At 36.9% G+C, this 18,630-nt stretch overlaps 1 protein-coding gene across 2 annotated transcripts in view; it reads right to left on the bottom strand.

Annotated features, from left to right (window-relative positions):
* The window catches only part of ADGRD1 (adhesion G protein-coupled receptor D1), a 161,279-nt gene that overhangs the window by 125,990 nt on the left and 16,659 nt on the right, over positions 1-18,630 (bottom strand). For both annotated transcript variants that reach the window (XM_030026639.2, XM_030026640.2), the window contains 9 exons: positions 18,039-18,218; positions 16,571-16,825; positions 12,911-12,975; positions 11,994-12,149; positions 9,167-9,226; positions 7,758-7,875; positions 6,720-6,830; positions 4,913-4,988; positions 1,324-1,465 (listed from right to left, as the gene is read on the bottom strand). In XM_030026639.2, coding sequence (XP_029882499.1) covers positions 1,324-1,465; positions 4,913-4,988; positions 6,720-6,830; positions 7,758-7,875; positions 9,167-9,226; positions 11,994-12,149; positions 12,911-12,975; positions 16,571-16,825; positions 18,039-18,218 — 1,163 coding nt within the window. The remainder of the gene's footprint in view (positions 1-1,323; positions 1,466-4,912; positions 4,989-6,719; positions 6,831-7,757; positions 7,876-9,166; positions 9,227-11,993; positions 12,150-12,910; positions 12,976-16,570; positions 16,826-18,038; positions 18,219-18,630) is intronic.

The raw sequence follows: 18,630 nt of genomic DNA, 5'->3' as shown, positions 1-18,630 counted from the left end.
AGACAGATGATAAATGTAAAATTTCTATCTGTACACCAAGATCCCAGTGATCTTCGCAGTGAAAGTCAACAGGCATAAAAAAAAAAAAAAGAAAAAAGCACAGTTTGTTTAAGAACCTGCTAGTAAATCATCATACTAAAGCATGAGGAGGTACCTGAATGAAAAAAAGCCAAGTACCTTTTATAAATGATCTACACAAAACACAGTCTTCACTTCGCAAGTGAAGGGGCACACTTCGCCCGCCTCTAAGAGGCCAATGGGGACATTCAGGAAAGTCCTTAGTTTGAAAAACTGTCAGCGAAACAACACTTTTCATTTCTATGCCTTAGGGTTTTTTCATATATTTGTTTTCTGTAGCCTACTCCATCTTTATCAGAATCCCAACAGGAAGAAGATAAACTGGCTTGAAAACAGCCGTTGAGAGAAAAATATGATAACATATTCAGAAGAACATCTAAGAGATGTTTTCTAGGAAACATTTAAGAATTGAAATCTTTCTTTTCCATTTCCATTCAATGCTGTAAAGTAGGTCATAGATGCTGCATGCCTCATGCCAGCACCTCAGAGTTTGAACTCAACTATTCTCCATTCCACTGACAAGGCAAAGAGATGTCTGTTTCTCCGAGAGCAAACAGGCCCAGCTATTTTTCCAGTTTCTTGCTGGAATATGCTAATTTGGTGAAATTGAAATTTCTTTGATCAGTTGGAGACAAGTTTTATTCAAAGTTTTCTCAGATTCTCATATTTCTTGTCTCTTGTTTCTCAGATTCAGAATGCTCTGCTCTCTAGAAAGGGCGGTTCACATTAGAACAGGGATTCGAACCTGCTCCACTCCTATCCCAGGAGATGCTCTGTGCATCATACTTGTATCTGCCCTTGAAGGAGTTCCTTCTCTGGGTTTATTCATGAGAACATTCAAAACACCTCAGTTATCTCAGTGTGGATTAAGTCCAAAAGCAAAAACCAAAAGTGAATTCCTGGTTTTGACAGCTCTAATGAGAAAGCGGTAATTCATACCAACCTATTGTAGATTGCACAAACACATCCATAGAACAATATGTATAGAAACGCCTAAAGCTATACTTGTCACTTCACCTTCTTTTTCAACATGAACACTAATCAGCCTTCTGCAGTGATGGAAGCAGAAGTCACAGAAGTGTAATGGTTGGAAAAAAATATAATATTGTTGTCATAAATGCCATCTGAATTGCTACTAAAAATGCCCACAAAAATTACAAGAGAAATACAAAGAAGTCACCACAGACACCAAAGTTTTGAACAACCCTAACAATAGCTTAAACTGGTAGTTTCCATATCACTTACCAATTTGTGGGTGAGCTGGATGGTAATAAGAGGAGATCCTGACAGATTGTGGGACAACTTGGGTAGAGGTTCCACTTTGATAGAGATAAGATAACTGGTTGCTGAGATCATATAACCTTTGTAGGCAGCAGCTTCAGCAATCCTGGGAAAGAAATAAACATATTAAAGAAGTAGAACAACAAAATTTTTTTAGTTCATCCACAATACCCACAACAACAGGAACACAGGACCTCCTTTTTCCATATGAGTCAATGAATTTCTATAGGGGAGCAAGATCTGGCTCCAAAAGATCCTACAGGACTAGAAGCAACAGCTACAAAGTATGGAGAACATTTTTAGACATTAGAAGAACTGATACCATAAGCATTCCTCATTCTGCTCCTCTTTTGCAAAGGTTTACAAGCCTTGCTGAAAATGCTTTAGATAATTAGAGAGAATCCTGCGAAGTAAGGGACCTAAAAATAACCTAACTAAGCAAAGCAACCTAAGTGAGGAGAAAACTTGCAGGGTGTCCAGGCTGTCTAATTAAACATACATATTAGTGTGTAAGACACATACATTATATATAATGCATATAAACATACACATAGGAATATATTTAGAAGTAATTTATTGCTTTACTTTGGAAAATTGATTATGTCCTATTAGGTTTGCTAGAGAGTAAGGCAGGTCACAATACAAACAGCTGAACTTGACTAAACATCTGATTAGTCCAGGTAACTTTTTTTTCTAGGCTGAAGTAATTTTGCAGTACATACGAACTCTTATTTCTGCTTTCAGCTAAAACTTATGACTTTGGCATTTTCGCACATTTAGGAGTAACTAAGATCCATTTGGCTGTACGGTAAAATTTTTTACACTATCAGTAAGAAACTGTGGAGGAGTAAGATGGTGTCTCTCATCCACCTCTTCAGTATGTGAATGAATGGTATTTACTATGAGAAATATGAGCCATGGCAAATTAACCATCAGCGTGGGTTTCCAAACATAGCACACCACTGGAAAGAGCCAGTTTGCAAAGCACATTAAAAAACACCTTATTTACATCTGCCACCTGTTTGCAATGGTTTCTTTTTCTTTTTTTTCAGAAAAAAAAAAGAAAAAAAAAAAAGAAAATTCATGCCAGACATAACAATAACTTCATTCAGTTCCCCAGCAAGGTCAAATAAAAAAGAACTCATTTAGCACAACCCCGAGCACCAGTCCCCAGGTTCTGAATACAAAAAAAACCATCAGTATCAGAGATTACTTCTGCTCCCAGTAACCAGCATGTGAATTGAATTTATTCATCTGAGGGCAGAATTTGCTACTCTGATACAAAAGTTTAAGTTTAGAGAAGGACTCATAATGTTAAGACCACTATCCAACATTTTGAGATTTCTCCTAAACAGAGTAACAGGATGGACATTTTCTTCCACACCCATTATCTGCCATTTTAACTTTAGAGAGCTAGATGAATTTTGAAGCATGAAAAAACTTCAGCACAAGCAAGAAACAGTGTTTCTGTGTTTCATGCTTGCATATGCAAGCCGTTCTTCACTGTGGACCTGCATGTTAGATGGCAGTGAGTCTGTCATCCAATTACCTTCAGTGGGATTAACTACAGATTTACACAAACTCTATATGAGCAGGAGCAGAACTGGGCTCAAAACCTTTTTTAGTTTTGATTTTTTTTTTCTTTTGGTAAAGAATTAAAACCGACTCCCCTTAGAAACTGCTATTTACGTAGTCTGAAAATAGAAGTCATCTGCCTGTACAGCACAAAAGCTCCAAGAGTTTTGGTTTTAGATTTCTACCACAATAGAAAAAAAAAAATGCACTTAAGAAGAAAATGGACAGGCCTCAAATTACAGGTGTTCAAGTAGCCCAGTGCTAGAAGGAACATAAAAGAAAGTCTTTGAAACAAACTACTCTGGGAAAACATCGTTATTCTACTGAAATGTAAGCAAAAAAGTTATAATAGTACAGCACAAAAAAAGAAAAACAAGCAGAAGAGAAGTGCATACTTATTTTTAAAACATTTTTTGAATACCTGGGGTTTGATACCACAGGGGAAAATCACCAAGCTAGCATTCCCTGTATTACCAGGTTTTTACGTGCTGTTTTGGACAGATCTGCATCTAGAATTTATAGACATGATTCTGTAGTGCATTACATACTGCAAACTGTTCAGGTAGCTTAGATTAATTATAGAAATATAGGAGATGTTTCTTCTCCAGTGTCTTTGTGTTTCTCTAACACTGCAGCTGGGCCAGATCCTTCCTTCTCAAAAATGAGTGCTAAAAAGCACATACAACTCAGTGGAACAGGAATGGGTCTCCAGGTTGTCCTACTCCACAAAATTCAGAGAAGGTACACAAAGATGACATAACTGTTTTATTTTGCTACATCAGAGCCCCAGGAGCTGTAGACTCTACGACAATGCATTAGAATACATTTGACATGGTGTTTGCTAAACTGACTTAAGTCGAGACCACATTAATTCTCTTTCTCTCTTTGAGGAGTTGAGTTTTTAGTTTATTATTTTAATAAATTGCACTGATCCTCCTATTTGAAAAAAATATGCTGTCATAAATTATTGCTTCTATTTCTTCATGTCAGTAAGAAATATTGCACACTAATGACACGGTTCCTTTACAGCCACCTACTAAGTGCACTTTTTTCGAGAGAGCAGGGTAAACAACAGTACAGCTTGCTACTCGATTTAAAAATGCTATTTAGTAATAGCTGTGTGATTATCTCAGAGTGATCAATCTGGTCATAAGCCAGGATTCTTTACCCTGAAGTTCAAAAATGAGTTCCCATGATCATGACCTTCCGTGTAACTGTATGTACAGAAAGGAAGGCAATCCTTGATATTCATGACAGCTGAGATGCTGCATCTTTCCTTCTGCTGTCACAAACACCACAGCAAAAAGTCACAGATTGGAAAAGACTGAGAGAAAATGTAAACTAATCTACATACCCCAGTGAAGAGCAAATAAAAACCTAAAGTCATACTAGCTTAAAAGGAAAGTGTAATGATTTACATGAATGGCCTTGCAAAATTCCATGGGGAACTGTATTGCTGAGAGGTATACAGCTCTGCATTTACTTTATCTTATCTGCTAATGATTTCATTGATGCAGCATATAAAATAAAAGGTCTTTAATGCATTGCCTGGTCTCTTGTTACAAAATCACCTTACAGGTTTCTAGGATTAGGATTCACATTTTATGTAAAGAGGGATATTACGTTTTCTTACTTAAGTGCAAGGTTTATCTTTATATCTGTCAGGAGAAAAGATGTAATTTCCTTTCATGAGACAGATTAAAATTATGAAATTCTAGTACCAGATCTGATGAACAGAAGGAGAAGACAAAGAAAGACAAACATGTTGCTATGGGAATCTATTTTACTACAACATTAAATAAAACATCTAATGGAAGCTTTAATCTCTCTCCAGTTAATGACTACATGTCCTCAATATTGCAGAATCAGGATTATGGCTTGTAATTTATTTACAGTTGATAATGACTTGACTGTTATAAAGGTATATCACAAAGGTACTAAATAAGCTGTTACACCATGAGACGTCCAAGATACTTACTTGGTATCCATAGGGTTGATATTATGAAAGAAATAATGCATGTTATGGTAAAGCAGGCCAACAATGGTAATCCAAGCTGTAAAAAGGGAACAGGGGTTAGTCCTCAGAGCGACAGTTGTAAGCAAGAGACACTTCTCTCCTAGACCTGAAACTCCATGTTAATTAAGAGCCTTGACTTCCGTACACTTTTATATCTTTGCTTTAGCAGATTTCTGATTATTCTTTTAAGTGGAAAAGTATGAACATCCTGCAGTACGGCACAGGCAACAGATATCAAAAGTAAAAGAGAAGGATGCCTCCCCTGTGCAACTGTACTTCCAAAATAAGTTGTTAAAGCAATCGGTTGTCAATTCTAAATCCCTCCCACATAGCACTACAAAGGGTCACATGACATACCAGAGTCAGTGTCTCAATGGCAGCTACAGTAATCTCAAGGCTACTTGACCACCACCTACATTAACTGGCAGTTTATGAAACTCAAACACAGGCAACCGGTTTCCACTTTGGTTGTCTGTTTGCTGCCTGCATTCCAAGTATTTATGGGTTCTCCAGCATCTGAGTGAAGAGACAGATGCATATTTTCTAAGTGTCAGCCACACAGATGTCTTTTACAATCCCTTTTGTTGGGTTCCAAGTATTCATAGTGTCAATTGTTTAAGGTGGAATACGAAATTCTTAGGTTAGCTCATTTGGACAGTGTAGAAGTGTGGCCTGAAGGCTGAAATTACTCAGAAGTGAGCTTTAGCTGGAAAAAGAGCTAAACATTTAATGGGGTGGATCATTTCAGGATACCAAGCATGATAATATTCTGAAGAAAAAAAAAAAAAAATCTGCATGGTGAGAGACTTTATAAGTAGGATAGGAAGAAAAGTCCTCTCGCATGCTATTTTTGGCATTACAAGTTGGTTTGCAATTATAGTTATTCAAGCCTCAGAATACCTGCAGTGAAGTCTCCAGCCAGAGCCCCCTGCCAGTGCAAAGAAACAAAGCTGTCATCACAAATCAGGTAGACAGTTCAGTAATTATTAGAGTATTTCTCACTGCAGGTTATCTGCAGCTAACTTTGCACTTTATGAATAGGGACCAACCTTCCTTCAACAGAGGTGACTGCAGAAAGGTCTCTGAGTGTATAAATTCTGTGGGTTGGAATTTAGGGCACAGAGGTAGATTTTCAAAGATTTGAGGACACAGGTAGATGTTTTTGTAAATAGGTTCCTTCAAACCCTGATTAAAACATAGATAATTGACTTCAAACATTGTTATTTTAGAGTCTTAACTAAAGCTTTGGATTCTTGCCATACCTTGCTTTTGAGATTATTAAAATTTTAGCCTAGGAATGCATTTCTGAGTTGTGCCTTTTTGCCTTGACTCTAGTTTACATCTTCATTCTGTTTCTGTAGCTGCTGTTGCTTAAACCTGTCATTTTTTAGTTTTTCATACAATATTTTAAGAGCGGCTTTGCATGAAGGGTTAAGTAATACCTGATCTGACATCCTGGAATTTCTTAAAAATAACCAGTTCATATGATTAAAAATAATTTATGAAATTATGGCTTCCCTTACATAAAGAGATGCAAAAATTAAATGGCTTCAGTCTCTGTGGCCCAGCTGTGTTATTCAAGATTAATACAAAACTTCTACCACATTAATCATTCGTTAGTATGACAGGGCAACTGCTGCTTCTTTAGAGCCAGTGACGAAATTGGTTACTTGGAAAAACAAAACAAACCAAAACCTGTTTTCAAGCAAAATAATTTTTGGATACCCTGTTCACATGAGTCTGCTCCTCCCTTTAAATTTTTCCTTACCTTTTTCATGAAAAGCTTCACTGGGAATGGAAATAAAACTCTGTCCTTGAGATGGAAATCGATAGTGGGACAAATTCAGAGTCTGAGGATGCATTTTGACCAAGGTGTAATCTGTGTGATAACCGAAACAAAAATATGATAAAATCAATAGCCTCTACAACCTACTTGACTATTTAACTAGACTTCCCTAATAGCTATTGCAAGTATTGAACTTAAAACCCCATATGTTTGCAGAAAATATAGTAAATTCCTGAGTATAAAATTGCCTTTTATATCTGTCTCCTTTATGACAGAGAAGGTGGTACGCGTGCTGTTAATATACCATGGATCACTTCACCCATGCTCAAACACTGAGCTTACCAGGGCAAGAAAAACAGATTGATAACACACTCTTCCACTGACATTTGAAGACATTATTTCAGACCTCCACTGCTTCATTTGAGAATGCCAGTGTCCAAGAGTACCTGCGGTGATTAATGGTACTGGTGACTGCTGGGGTTATTTGCCCTCTCACACAGGTCTCAGCACGGCAGAGCAGAATGCCAGAACAGATAAATTACCTTTGCTACCTGCAGCATCCAAAGACATGGATGAAATTAGGGTGCTAGGATGCTAAACAGCAGTAAAATAAAATTCTCCTAAAAGGTCAAAACTATTCCTACTATTGGCAATCTCTTGCAAAAACCTTGCAAAATTACATTTTTGTAGCATACAGGCATCTGCAACTTCGAAGTGCTGCATAAGAGCTCTAGGCCCTTTAACTGCTTATTAGTATAGTACAGTATTACTAGACAAATTTCATAGAATTCATATTCTAAACCCTTCCCCAAATAACCTTAAGGAAGTTCAAGTAGTCAGAGCTGATTACCTCAACTAACTGTACAGTCATCTTTCTACAACTGAAACACTGTTTTGTATTCAAAAGAGAAAATTATCTGGTTTGATTTCCTCCTTCATGTTGGCAAAGGAGGAGTTGCAAGCACAGAAGAGTTTAGGACATCCAGACAGTCCAGAGAGAATATTTCTGCTAAATCCTACCTGCCACAGATGATGTGCCCTCAACAGTTAAAGGTAACAAGTTTTCGTCCAGATTGCGCGCCATGTGAGCCATCACGCTGTCAATAGTTTGAATTAAGCTTCCAAATATGTGAGCAGTCTGGGGGAAGAAGAAAGAGAAGCCTCTACAACAAAAGAAACTGCAGTTCATAGCACAAAATGCCAAGGCGCCATGTCAAATTCCTGTGTGACTCATCATTCAACCATCCAAAGTCAAATGCGACTTCCTCCACAACCTTTTCCACATATAGTGGATAAAATGTTACACAAATTGGTGCCAGCCAGAGCCTGACCTTATAAAATACTATGTTTTACAGAACGTCTGCAAATGACTCTCCGCTCCCACCAGCATTTGACAGTCAATTATACTCAGGATTCAGTAGAATGAGGCCAAGAACTGAGCAGGTAATTTTGACATTAGATAAAGACTGGTATCAGGTCTCTTAATCAGGTATCTTTATTGGAACATAAGATGAGACACTACAGTTTGGCCTTTCTTTCATTTTTATTAAAATGGTTGCCAGTATAAAGCTACTTTCAAAGTGTTTACATGTCCCCTGGAAAACAACCCTCCAGGTTGAAACTTGATCCATAAAATCTCAGAGTGAATGCATGTTTCAATGAAAAAGAAGTCTATTTTATCTGAAATCTATTTACATCAGAGATGATCAAGGATTTTAAGCTAAGAACTTAAAACAGTTAGACTTTTTTTTTTTTTTTTTTTTTTCTTAAAAACATTTTAGGCTTCAGTGAGACCTTAATTTACTTTAACCTCGCCTTCTCTCAGTTTAAAGTCTCTCTGTTATGAAATCTGTGCTCCCTTAAGATTCAAACTAAAATCTCAGGAAATTCCTGTGTTCCTCCTGCAAGTATTTCTCTGCACTCTAAAAGGTAGACTAGAAGAAAAGGAACACTGATACAAGTTACTTTTCCCTCTAATAGGTTTAATCTCTCTCAAAGCTTCAGTTCACCAAACAGGTAAGCACTACTGCCTGTTTCACATCCATTGAAAAACATCAGTCTACAAAACAAATATAAACTTTTAAATATCAAAGTTCAGTGCTAAAAATGAGTGATTAAACACTTATTTAGTGACAATATCTGTTATTTTATAAATACAATTTTGTTTCATTCATCCTGAAATATGTGGAAACAGCAGCAGATAAAGTTCACTTATTTTAACCCTCAAAAACACATTATAAAAGAAAATGACATAATTTTTTTGTCTGTGGATCTTTACTGCAAATATGAAAGTGACATATGAGAAAATAAGGAATTCATACTGCCAAAAAGTCCTAACAAGATGAATAATAGAGGCAACCAGTTTCATTACTATCCATGTGAAATTATGCAACCAAAGTAACCTACAAATCTAAGCCCATTTCTCTTACCTCTGGTACATCAACCCAGTTGGGCAATAAAAGAAAGTCTTCAATAGCTTTTAAAAATGCCTAAAAGATAAATAAAAATATATTATTTGATTCTTTATTAATCAGCTACATGTCCTGGTAAGGATCCAAGGCAGATCTCTGCTAGGATTTTCTTAGGTTTATTTTAAGATGACAAGCCCATTTTCATTCAAGTCACAGATTCATCTCTACCTGCCAGCACTCTGATATTATCACGTTCTGTATGGTGACGTTTTAAAGTAATAGTTTATTTATTAAAAGTGACACCACTGTGAAACTCCCAAACTGCAATCATTATACTACAGCTGAGATGTCAACACTGGAATTAAGACAAAAGTGAACTTATTCTCCCATTTTATCTGAACTCATATGACATTAATACCTCTTTTATTCTTAGATGACTAGATATTTCAACAGCACTAGATAAATATCTGGGTCCCATTGCCTGTACAATTCATTATCTGCTTAACTTTTGCACTTAAAGGTTGTTTTTGAGGTCAAGATCTATCATAGTGGGCACTGTTCACGTGCTTAGCACGATACAGCCCCTGTCCTAAGGAGTCTTGCTGAAGATGACAAATAGATGATATCTCCTGCTTAAAACTTCTCTGTTAAAACGTCTTTAAGGCATCAACTGAATATAGGAAAGTTCCACCAAGAAATGTGGAAGAAAGCTGCAAGGAGTTTTCTGAGCATAATTTTACATGCCATAATACATAGAGCAGTACCAGAGCTTTGCTATATGAGCTTGCTTTTGGGCAGCATAAATCTTGCAGCCCCTCTCAAACATTCAGTGTGGAATTCTACCTGACCTGCAGAGAAGCTACCCTAAACCCAGGACCCAGCCCAAATTGCCCAGACCATTCAGTGAGCATCTCTTTTCAGGTCACACCATCACTCCAGATTTACTCGAAAAAGGATGTGTTAGACCACTGGAAAGGTAGGGAAAGCAGGAGTGCTGGAGCTACTGAGCAGAGCAGCATTATAACAGAAAACACAAGTCAGATTTGTCAGAAGCAATGCATTATAAATGAGTGTCAGTAATCAGAAAGTTTATTGCATATCACTTAAATCAAATTTTCTTGTGCTGTGAGGTATATGACAAACAGGACAGAGATAACTTCACAGTAAATAGCATGCATGCTCAGTGCCCTCTTTCAGGGAATTAGCTGCAGACAATACAAAGCCTAACCATCAATCAGACAAATGACAGAGTCTGTATGTATGATCAGGACTCTCTTGTGTTTACTTCCCAAAATAGCTTTGCTAAAGATAATCATGTCCTACATTTCTGCCTGCACATCACTTTCATGGCACACAAAGCAGCATCAGATAGCATGAATGAGCAACCAAATGGCAACCGAAATGATGTGGGAAACAGGTACGATATCTGACAGGATGATGCTCCGTTTTCAATTTAGACCCCCCACAAAATTTTGAGCAAAACAAAAGAAACAATGTATTAGAGCTTTTTAGAAGGGTTTTTGCTACATATTAAACTGTGATCCATGAAATCCAAGCTTTACAGTTTGCAGATGCCAGGCTTCTAACACAAACTATCAATTGCTGTCCATGTAGTTTTCAGTAGCATTTATTTATATTGTTTGTCTGCGTAAATAATCCTTGCCACCCTGGTATTACCCGCAGGCTTAAAGGAACAATCACTGGTGAGGCCAGAGCTGATTACTGTAATAATAGCTTTCTACCCCGCTGAAATCAGGGAATTAGATGCCCACTATTTTACAGAAGGCTATGTTAGCAGAACATGACCTCTTGTCCTCAGCTCAGACTGCAGAAAACACCCTCTTTTTTTTTTTTTCCCCCTTTGTGAATTAGCTTAAACAAAAATAAATTACTCAGTTAAGCTTTGGACCCGATCTTTCCATGAACCAGTTTCAGTGGAGATTTGTGATATGTCTGCACAGGAGTCCTGGCTGTGACTGGAACCCGGTGCAAGATAAAGCTATTAACTCACAAAAGCTAAGGACATCACCATCACAAACAGGTCCTCTCCCACAGCTTTCCACCTCCAAAGCAGAGCTGGCAGAGCAGGCTGTGTGCCTCTGCCATTGCAGAGTCCGACAAGAATAATGCACGACTTTGCAAAAGAGAAGCGGAGGAAAGGCACAACTTGCCCTCTGCTTACTACAGGAGCAATAAATGCTAACAAAAGGTTGGGCAGACAGCAGTTAACTGATAACTTTTTAACTCTCTAGTGCAGGTGTGAATCTCAAAGATAAGAAGTTACAAGTTTATACTTGGGCAGTTACCCAGGCCCAGACTGGTACAGCCACAACTGGAGTGCTCCCTGCATCCAAGTTAGTTAGTTTGCTATTAGCTCGTGTGTGCCTCCCTTTTGCCACCCTAACGACCCTGACTACAGTGTCTTTGTGTCCTGCACCTGACAGACCACTGTCAAACTCTCCTGCATTTTCGATCAGCTGGGCCATACAGAGAAATGCTGAATTTTTTTCCAGAATTATATATTCTTCATTGGATACACTTGAATTAACAAATTATTTTCTCCTCCTCTGTTTCCTGCTCAACTAAATCATCATTTTTGACATGTGGCCATGGTTCCAGGTATTTATAATTTATGCATTAAGCAATATCCCCAAGAACTAATGAGCTGTTTAAAGTATTTTCTCTGGCTGAAGCTCACCTTCTGCTACTCCCTAAAATAGTTACTGCTTTTTTCTTGTGTATTTTCTGCAATCAGCAAAAACTTTCAAAGCTGCATTTGATATTCCAGCTTCTGGAGGAATATCAGGGTCATCTGGCTCCACACGCAGTTGTGAAAGACACTTACCTCTGCGAGGCTGAGAGCAACGTTTTCTGACAAGGATTTGTTGGGCAAGCTGAAGGACACGTTCTCCAGGTAGTCCAGCATGGTGTCGGGGGAGCGGAATTTCCCTCTCTCCTCGGTCAGATTAGTTATGATGGGACGATAGGCGTTTGTAGAGAGCTACAGGAGAGAGATACGCCTCATCAGATATTATTCCATAGGGCAGTCATTATTTATTGGTTTAGCCCAAAAGGGAGTTTGAGGCATAGCAGAGTGCTGTGGTTACACACAGGAGACTACATAAGCTAAGGGAAAAGGAAAGCACACAGATAGATGATAGGATAAACCGAATATAGAGGCACAGCTTCATTTTTTTCATTAGCAATTCAGGTCCTACCTGTCATGGTTTCCTGAAAGCCTCTGTGAACAAGAAGAAAACTAATAGAACTCTGACACTGCAGATCGCAAGAAAGTGAAAATACACTGCAGCAGGCTGATTACAGCTAATTGTATGTATTCTGCATATGAAAAATTAAATTTTCATCATTGCTAAACAGATGAAAACTAATTTTGTTATTGTGGTGGGAATTTTTTTCCAATTTTAAAGGAAACAAGGAAAAATTAGCAAAATGGTTTTTAGTGCCCTATATCTTCAAAGTTCATTGAAATACTTCAGAAGTTTCTACATTTTTTCCCGTTTTTTTAATCTAGAAAATATTTTTATTTAACAATTAATTCCCTTTATCTGTCCTACATTAAGAGTTCTGTGGTACTCCTATCTTCCCACAGCAGCTAAAAATTCTCCCTATGCATATCTGAAACTGTTTATAATTGGGGTACTAAAATAAGTGCCATTAATGAAAAATGTAAAGTGAGGAGGGTCTGTGACTAATATATACACATTCTGACATTATAGAAAAGACTTATGAGGACTGTCCTACCACAGGTTTTGTAGTGGTTGTCATCACAGACCATGGAAGTGTTGAAGAAAGCCAAACTTGCACACCTGGGGAAAATACATACACAAATGAGAGCGTTAACAAATCTGATATTCCCACTGCATGTTGAATCAGTTCTAATTGAAAGTAACATATGTGCTGTTCTGTGCATTTTACTTATTTGCAGTACTGTAGCTACACAGGCTTGTTTAAAGCGTTTTGTTTACTGATTCTCTCATCAATTTTTTTTGGTCATCTTTATATAGATGAGCCTTACAATTTAGTCTAAGTCTTAAAGACTTAAACCTTTGTTTGCAAACAGGAAACTTCAAGTGTTATATCTCAATAAAAAAAAGGACAACTATACAATTAAGACATTGGCATCCGTCTTCCTTCTCTAGCTCTTCCCCCAACATTTATGCAAAGTATTTAGGGAAAATTAAAAAAAAAAAAAAAATTCTATGTCTTATCAGAAATCTATAATAACCTGTAGGCACTTCTGACAATTTCATATATGACCTTGCTGTATTTCTATATATGTGATAAATTGAGACTGGGAATAAGCAGGCACTGGAAAAAATGATACTTAAGCCTCAGCTATGATCTCCAAATGCTAATGTTTACTTATATCTTGAGTCTAAACTGCTTGAGTGCTAAATAAAATCACACCCATGAAGGCAAGTTCAGAAAGACTTCTCCACATGAAAAAAATCTGTAAGAAACAAAGCCATTGGAAATGGTTTTGTTACTTGCAGCAAAACTAAGGCACCCTCAAATAAAAGAACATCGGTAGAAATGATAGTATACTAAAGCTTTTTGGGGCATGTCAGTTTTGCATAAAACAAATAACAGGGGTCAAGGAGTCAAAACACAACCTTCATTGGTAGTTTGAGCACTTTATAGATAATGTCTCTATTATGTGTTTGTAAGTTGATTTCAAGCAACAGTGAGGTCGCTATTAATCAGACAGGCTTTGCTAATAAATGTCACCCACTAGCACTATGTACATTGAAAATTACCGTATGAACATGCCATAAATGTTTTGTCAAGACAGAAAAAATAAACTCGATTTTGGATGGTTTCCAGTTGCTCCATTTAAAAAATATTGATTCCTTTCTGTGCAAAGAGATTTATTGGTCATTTGTGATAGAGAAATAAAGTTTTCTTCTAATCTATGTCTTACCAAGAATTTATATTTGCCAGGAGTGTGGTATTTCAGCACAATCAAACAGTAGTTGTATATATAGGACACATTTTTCTCATAGATCCAAAAGGAACATGATTATTCATTCTATTAAAAAACAAGCTGTCCTGTTAATTTTCTTATGTCAAACCACATCAGTCCAGCTTCAACCTTGCTTTAAGTCCTCCAAAGTCAATAAATAGATACCAAGAATAACTTTTGTTTACTATGTTGATTAGTATTGTAATATCCATTGCTTCTTGTGACAATGTTCTAACTTCATCCATCAAATTGGAAATTTTATAAAATCTGATAGGTCCACTACTTTGAAGGAAAAAGCAAAAAAATCAATACTCCACATTTCTCAAGTGCTCCAAATCACCTGAGCACTTTAAAATAACGTTGCCTTGAAATTCTTCACACTTACAAAAAAATATATATACCTGGCATCCCTTTACATTTTAATTCCTAAGCCCCTAGAAAACACACATCAAGCTTCACGTTTAATTAAGAGGCTAGAAATTTATTTTCCACAGAAAATTGATAGTTCCAGATGACCCTGAAAACCTGTTAACTAGGGATTTAAGAAAAAAACACACCTAGTGTCAATGCAAAATTGCAGTAAACTCATAAAAGCTCACAGTATGAACATCTCAACGTATAAATCAGGGAGTTTGCTATACAGCCTTCCAAAAATCAGCAGGGACTGAAAGGTAGGATACAGGCAAAATTCTGTACAACTCTTTAAAAATTTAGACTTTAGCAGAGTCTGAGAGCCCAACTGTTTCTGCAATGTTTGAAAAGCTAGCTACAAGCATTAATATCCTGAAACCAGGTATTTTGAGCCCCAGTAAGACTCTTTCCAAACCAACGTGTAGAGGAAAGAAGTAGAAACTTAAGTCCTGAACAGGATTTGCATTCATAGAAAGAGCTTTCCATGACGCCTTGATTATTTGTTAGAGTGAAGATGGGAGCGCAGAGGGCTTCAGAGAATGGTTGCTGTGAGTTCACAAGAATTCAAGGGGTATAAAAAAAAAAAAAAGTTCTCTTTGTATTTATATAAGTCATACTTCTCTGACAGTGAAACAGAGCACACATATAGATGGATCAGGTCAATTTGAAAATCTACTGCTCTTGAGTTTAGCAACATAACATTCTTCTTGAGTTACATTAAATCAAAGAATGTGATTTATGGTAGCTTTGAGTTGGATAGTGTTATAGTAACCCTAGATTGTTGTGAAAGATAACAACCAAATACAAAAGCATTTTTTCCAACATGACCAGAACATTATAAAGTTAATAAAACTTCTTTTTTTTTTCTTTTTTTTTTTTTTAAGATTTTAAAACTATTTCCTCTATCAAATGAATACTCTCCCAATCAGAATTTTTTAAGGCTTTCACTGGAATCACTTTTTAAAATAAAAAGCTTTTAAAATAAAAAGCTTGAGCACAGTTGTTATTATTTGTGTGGCAAAGCAAATAGATTGCTTCATTATATACTAGATGGAGGGTTTTCTTTTTCAGTGACTTCAATTCTACATAAGCTAGTTTTTATTTTCTTTTTGAAAAAATATATTTTGTATATATTTGACTGCTATAATCAGACCTAGAATTCAAACACATACATTCTCCTTTCCAGGCATGCATCAGAAGTTCTGTGTTATTCAAAGAGTTTACGTTGTGAAAATGGTTCCCATGGGTTTAAAAGCACAAGAGTTATGGGTGTAACTGCTTTAGCTCTCAGTAACCTAGTAAGAATAAATGAAAGCAGGGAAACGGCCAGTGAAGCCCAATGTTCCAGATGCCCCATAGCTTTATTCCCAAGATGGATGTTTTCTAACTGTTACTCACACACAAGCACTTAATAGCAACAGCCTTTCTTGTAGTGAAAAGTTTATAATAAAGATCCATAGAACATCTAACTGACAGGGTTTACTGGCCAGTCTTCTAAGTCTTTTTTCTAATCCCAGATTCTTTGCCTTTTAGATTACGTTTCAGCTGTTATCTTTCTTTTTAGTTCACAAGCATACATGAGTTAATAAGTGTTTATCGTTCCAGGAACTGGAGAGATAACTGCTGTTATCCACATCTGCTAGAATGCACTGTGTGACTTGGATCCAAGTTACACAACAACCAGAGTGCAGGTTAGAAATCCAGAGTCAGTCAGTCTTAATACTGTTCTGCCTCAAGTCTAATTATTGCTCCTCTCCTCTTGCTCCTACGGGATCTAACAATGGCGCAATACTTCTGGTCTTTGTAATTTTTGATGACATTTTGAAGGAGCTAGAACCCAGGATGAAAAGACTGCACATCTAAAAACAGCTGAGCGTTTCGGTGACATTCATACCTGACTTTTTCTGCCTCTAAAAATTACGTTCAGTAGCTGAAAGATGTAAAATGCACACAAATCTTACACACTAAACATTTTTAAGTCAGCATCTTTACAGAAGATGAATTATGACAACAGTGCATATACTCACCAATAGCAGCTGTAAAGTACTGCTCAATTTCATTGGGGGTGAGTGCCCTTTCCCATATAATGAATTCATCAAATGCCCCATTCACATAGCGCTTAGTTTGATCCCCCTGTGTCCCAGTCAGTAGATTTGCACTGGGGTCTCCATAATCATAGAAAACTTTCCCATCTGGATCAGTTGTGTTTAGAGTTCCATTGACATAGACTTTCAGTCCTTCTTTTGATTTCCAAGTAAAGAGAATATGAGTCCAATAAGGACCTGCAAAACATTAAAAGTCACAGCAAAATCCATGAATCAATTCCATTTAGAGCCTTCCCTCTTCAGGATGTTTTTGCTGACTTGTGCAATGCTATAGAGCTGTATAGGAAGTGCTAACAGTGAATTATGGAATGCTGATGTCATGTATATTAATCTTTATACCCGTGGGGAAGCCCATACTTTGGCAGAATGCCTGTTAGCTTTTGTTTGAACTCTCACTTGGGCTCACTGCAGTTTCATAAATTACACTTGCTAAGTATTATTGGCCAAGATTTGAAGTCTCTTCAATACTGTCTCAAAACTCAGTTCAGCAAGAACTGCATAAGGACTGCAAGAACTGGAGAACAAGCAAATAGACTAATTAAAAGTTGCCACAGCTTCTTTATTACACTTGAGAAGCTGAAAACATAATATTAATTTTCACTTGGATTGGATAATCCACAAATGTGTGGAATTATTCTTACCATTTAGCAACTTTTCTCTTAAAATAAGATTTCTAAACTGATTTATTAAGCTTTATAAAACTCTGCTACTACAAGGTGAGAAAGTCCTATTTTACCAATCTACAGGTAGTCAAATTAAGGCAAGAAAAGATTTAGTGATTGTCATTGGCATTACTAGAAGACCAGAATTTGTTCCAGTCACTAGGTAATACCACTTCCCAACGATACACAGTTTAGATAGAAGCAGTAAGATATGTGATATACCAAAATGTTTATTAATACTATGCCATAGCATACAAAACTTGACACTCAACAGATAACAAAACGACCAAAGCACTAAACACCCAGTTAGAAAGTTACTAAACAAAGTCTTAATTTAGGAGGCAGTAGAGGACAGCACACATATCCAGTTTTAGAATATACTGAGAACTGTCAGGGATTAACCTGCATTCTTCGCTTATGTTTCCATCTAAGCACTCATTAATCTATTGATGTCAATAAGAATTCCACTTCAGAAACAACTGGAAGTTGGGTCCAAGGACTGTTACTGAATGGCAACTGTTCTATGATACAATATCACTGGGTTTTCAGTTCATACTTTATCTCTCTCTCCCCACATCAAAAAAATTCTTAAGCACAGAGCTCTGTAGTAATTTTATATATATCCACTTCTTTCCTGAAGTTGTGCTGTTACCACTACACCTCTCTGCAAGAATAAAGTAAAACATAACAAAAAGAAATTAATAAAAACAAAATTTTATAAACTTTACCTGGCGGACTAAAGCTTGCTTTCCATTTCATCATTGCATTCCCACGGGTGTAAAATTCCACTGAGCCTTCACCTTCATTTGAACAGATTTTGAAACCACTGGAAATTACTTGTCCACCGGAGGCAGGGAGAAACTTAGCTTGCTGGTCTTGAGTCTTCCAGAAAAAGGAAAATGTTACTCCTGATGAAAGCAAGTGAGAGGAGATTTTAATGAAAACAAGTGCCATTAAAAATTTCCAAATCTGTAGAATACAGAGAGTGGGAATGCTTTTGAGGAGAGATCATCTGCTAGCATAAACAAGGACAGCATTTTTAAAATCAACAATGCTGTAACAGTTTAAACCAAACAAACATCTCTTCCTTGGTTTTGCATCGCATGCTCATACCCAGGACATAGTAGCAATCATTACTGCCTGAGTAGCTTCTATCAGTTAAAACTAAAGATGTTTGAGCACCAAAAGTAATGAAGTCTTTTTTTTTTTTTTTTTTTTTACAGATTTATTGCTTCTCTTCCCTTTGCCTTATGTCTCCAGTCTCCATACCCTTCTCATCCTCCTGTGATGATCCCCTTTTCCTCCTATGATCTTCACTTA

Source organism: Aquila chrysaetos, chromosome 9 (genome assembly GCF_900496995.4).
Source record: "Aquila chrysaetos chrysaetos chromosome 9, bAquChr1.4, whole genome shotgun sequence".
Lineage (NCBI taxonomy): Eukaryota > Metazoa > Chordata > Aves > Accipitriformes > Accipitridae > Aquila > Aquila chrysaetos.
Note: the sequence above shows the minus strand (reverse complement) of the source record. Positions and strands in the feature narration are given on the sequence as shown.